Here is a 3,881-nt window from a genome sequence, read left to right on the forward strand (position 1 = left end):
AATATTTGTAATGATTGTTTCAAAATTCGAGCTGCATTCAAAATCGATTTCTTTTTTTTTTGCTCCTTTTACAGACAACAATATTTTAGTGCAGTTGACATACAATTTACTGTTGGTAATCAAAGTCAAAACCTTTGGCTCCCATTCTTCTGTGTTTGCGTCAGATCTTAATATTGGGAATTTGAAGAAAATATGATATCCACAATGACTCTCTGTTTGGTTTGAAGGTCAGGGCTGTTCCACCGTTATTATATTTATAAACAAAAGTGGTAATAAAAGTCCTCAGCATCAGAAACATGATGTGTTTCAGAACATTTGGGATGTTGGATTTCCCTGCAGCACTCTATATGACTGTATTAACTGCTTTCTCACTTGGTTTCGCTCTCTCCCTCTGTCCAACGCAGCAGAAAAAGGCATTGCGTACACCAATGTCATCATGCCGAGCATCTTTGGGATCATCTGTTTCCTGGGCATCATAGGCAACTGCATCGTGATCTACACCATCGTGAAGAAGACCAAGTTCAGAGCCAAGCAGACAGTCCCCGACATCTTCATCTTCAACCTGTCCATCGTGGACCTGCTCTTCCTGCTGGGGATGCCCTTTCTGATCCACCAGCTGCTGGGCAATGGCTCATGGTGCTTTGGCTCCGTCATGTGCACCATCATCACCGCCCTGGACTCCAACAGCCAGATCGTGAGCACCTACATCCTCACCATGATGACCCTGGACAGATACCTGGCCACTGTCCACCCTATCAAGTCAAACTATGTGCGGACGCCCTGTGTGGCAGCCATGGTCATCTGCCTGGTGTGGCTCCTGTCCTTACTGACCATCATTCCTGTCTGGATGTACGCCGGCCTGATGCCCCTCAAGGACGGCACGGTGGGGTGTGCCCTCCTCTTGCCCAACCCTGCAACCGATGCCTACTGGTTCACCCTCTACCAGTTCATGCTAGCTTTCGCCTTCCCCCTCATCATCATCTGTGTGGTCTACTTCAAGATCCTCCAGCATATGTCCACAACGGTGGCCCCGCTGCCTCAGAGGAGCCTGAGGGTACGCACAAAAAAGGTGACCCGTATGGCCGTGGCAATTTGCCTGGCCTTCTTCATCTGCTGGGCTCCATACTACATCCTCCAGCTGGCTCATCTCGGGGTCCAGAGGCCCTCTGTGGCCTTCTTCTATGCCTACAACATCGCCATCAGCATGGGATACGCCAACAGCTGCATCAACCCCTTCCTCTACATCATCCTCAGCGAGACCTTCAAGCGGCAGTTCATTGTGGCGATCCGGCCGGCACACAAGGAGTTCCGGGTGAACAACAGCATGACGGAGGGCAGTGTGAGTTTGAGGATGGCGGCGGAGTCCACGCAGCAGTCGCATTTCTCTGGAGAGTTCTCCCACAACGTGCTGCCAGTCACCGTAGCCGTTCACTGAGGACACCACAGCCTGTGGAATTTAAGCAGGAATGCTCAGCTCTTCATTTACATACATACGCTTATCCTCCAGTGGCTCCTGTAAGTAATATGAACTCTCAGTTTTTTACCTCAACAGTTCTATGTTTAAATGCACATCTCCATGGAGTGGTGACATGAATTGATTAGCTGCCTTTCTGAATGGCATTTTCAATTTCACTTAACCAAAAAGCAGCTTTCTGCATATTACTCTCTGTAGGGGTACAGTGCTGATCTGGCTCCTTGGTCACTTCCACTGAACTCTTTCTAATCATAAAGAATTGATAATTAGGAGGTGATTACATCAACTAGGGTTATAAAAGCGGGATCATCTGTGACAAGCATCTCCAGACCTAGAACGCAACAGAACAGAGAGACAGATTTTATTAATGTTTCAACTGATATATTTTCAACCAAACCTCTGTGGAAGACAGCGTCAGACATCTTTTATTTCAGGATTATGGATGCCACATATTGGTATATTTCAAAACCCCTCTTCCCCTACTTACTGTAATTTAATTTACTAATGTTGAATTGCATAATTTGTCGGGGATCAGGTTGCAATGTGGGGAGGTTACAGTGAGGTGTTACAATGTTGTTGATGTCTATATTAATGAAATGTTCAAACACTGAATAATAATGGCAGTGTAATTATTTTTTTTGTCATTGCATCGCCACTGTCCACAGCACTCCCTATACATAACACGTTTACTATCTGTGATATGGGAAACACAACTTTCAGCTTGTCATATTTCTTCCATGTGAAATGCCATGCTTTAAATTAAATGGAGTTAAACAATGTCTGGGAGGAGGGCAACACCAATCTCACGCAAGTATTTTCCAAGTATTTGGAAAATTAGAAAAAAATAACTTTCCTAGCATTTGATGCTTTGAATTCCTCCTATATGCCAACAGCGCCTCATAATTGTCTCATTCCACATGTGGGGACGGTCCTCCTTGGCCAGGGCATTGTTCCCAGATAATCTAGGCCAACATGAACTGTATTTACCTTCTGCCAGTACGTCGATTGGGGTTGTCTGAATTCCGGGAACATTAAATAAATTAGCACTTTATGAATCTGGAAGGGTTTAAATTATTGTCTAACCATGAACACCCGCAGATGCCAATAATAATGGACTCCTGTCAGACTAATAACACACTTCATTAAAGAAATAATTGATTTTAAAATGGGTTATTATTTCTCGAAATGAAGAAAACGTGGCAGACTTTGACAAATTAAGTCTATAACCAGGAATGAACCTCGTTATGAGAGCACAGATCTCAGTGTGTCATTTGTGCTGTGCACTGTTAGGGCTGCGTGCCACTCAGTTGCAGACCGGCTCCAGCCTAATTTGTGCCTATCTGAGGAACGGTGTAATATCCTTTTATAAGCTTTCTGTGTGGGCAAAGAAAAGTACAGTTGTGTGGTTAATGAGGTGTTTTTTCTAAACATCAGATGACAAAAAGGATAACTCACACAGCTCAGATCCCCTGAACGCCCAGGATCTATAAAGGTTTAATACGTTCTTCTTTAGATCTTCAGGATCCCCCCCGATCAAACTGCCTCTTTTAGACAAGCTATTGCAGACAAATCTCATTCTCTGCAGGGGCACCTTTGGCAGCGGGAGGAATTGTGAATGGTCATGTGATTTATAGGATGTCTAAAGCTGTTTTTGTACATTAAGCTGTTCCGATTTATACACATCTTTGCAGAGAGGGGGGACTGCAGACCAGGCATCACTGTTCTCCCATGCGCTTAGTTTTCTACCTGTATGTGATGTAAATGTCAGGGAGAATTATGTGTAATGTCTTATACCCTGAACTGCATTCAGAATTTGATAAGCACTTTAAATGAACGTTGGTCTGATCTAAAACTGTATAACTGTCTATTTTTGTGTTTTTGTTTTTGTTTTTCTAGATCTAGACCCAGGAATTATATATTTTTTTTGGTTTGTTTTTTTGGAAGTTTTTATTTTTTTTAATGCTAGCATCAGATTATTTTAATAACCTATTTAAGTGCCAGATACATTCAAGAGGCATTAAAGTACACCCCCCACCCCCGAAAAAGATATGTAAAGGATATTTGGAAGCTAGATCCAAACCATGTATACGCACAAACATACACACAATATTTAATTTTCTTTCATTACTGTCTCTCTGAAGCCCATGTCAGTCACTATTGAGTGGCCCTGACCTTCTTCCTGCCTCCATTCATATTGTATTTTTGTACCAGCAGAAATAATTCTTTATTGACCTACCTGACAATGAGGAATCACTGTTATTTCAAATCAAACATTTCTCATACATCCCCACATTTCTCATTCTAGAGCTATCTTCCAGTGCTGTAAATAAATAACTCATAAATATGTCAATATTTATTTATCAGTTTGTTTTTGTGTTTGTTTATTATTGTATAGTTATTTGCCTTC

At 42.5% G+C, this 3,881-nt stretch overlaps 1 protein-coding gene across 1 annotated transcript; it reads left to right on the forward strand.

The window, feature by feature from the left end:
- Positions 1–436: 436 nt before the first annotated feature.
- Positions 437–1,480, forward strand: mchr1a (melanin-concentrating hormone receptor 1a). The gene has a single exon (XM_066705712.1). It carries the CDS (start codon positions 437–439, stop codon positions 1,433–1,435), a length of 999 nt encoding a protein of 332 aa, XP_066561809.1. The 3' UTR covers positions 1,436–1,480.
- The last annotated feature ends 2,401 nt before the right edge of the window (positions 1,481–3,881 follow it).

This window comes from Amia ocellicauda, chromosome 5, assembly GCF_036373705.1.
Source record: "Amia ocellicauda isolate fAmiCal2 chromosome 5, fAmiCal2.hap1, whole genome shotgun sequence".
In the NCBI taxonomy this organism is placed as follows: Eukaryota; Metazoa; Chordata; class Actinopteri; order Amiiformes; family Amiidae; genus Amia; species Amia ocellicauda.

What these genes read in the sequence shown, in the direction of transcription:
- mchr1a (XM_066705712.1), top strand. Translation starts at nt 437, where the DNA reads ATGCCGAGCATCTTTGGGATCATCTGTTTCCTGGGCATCATAGGCAAC.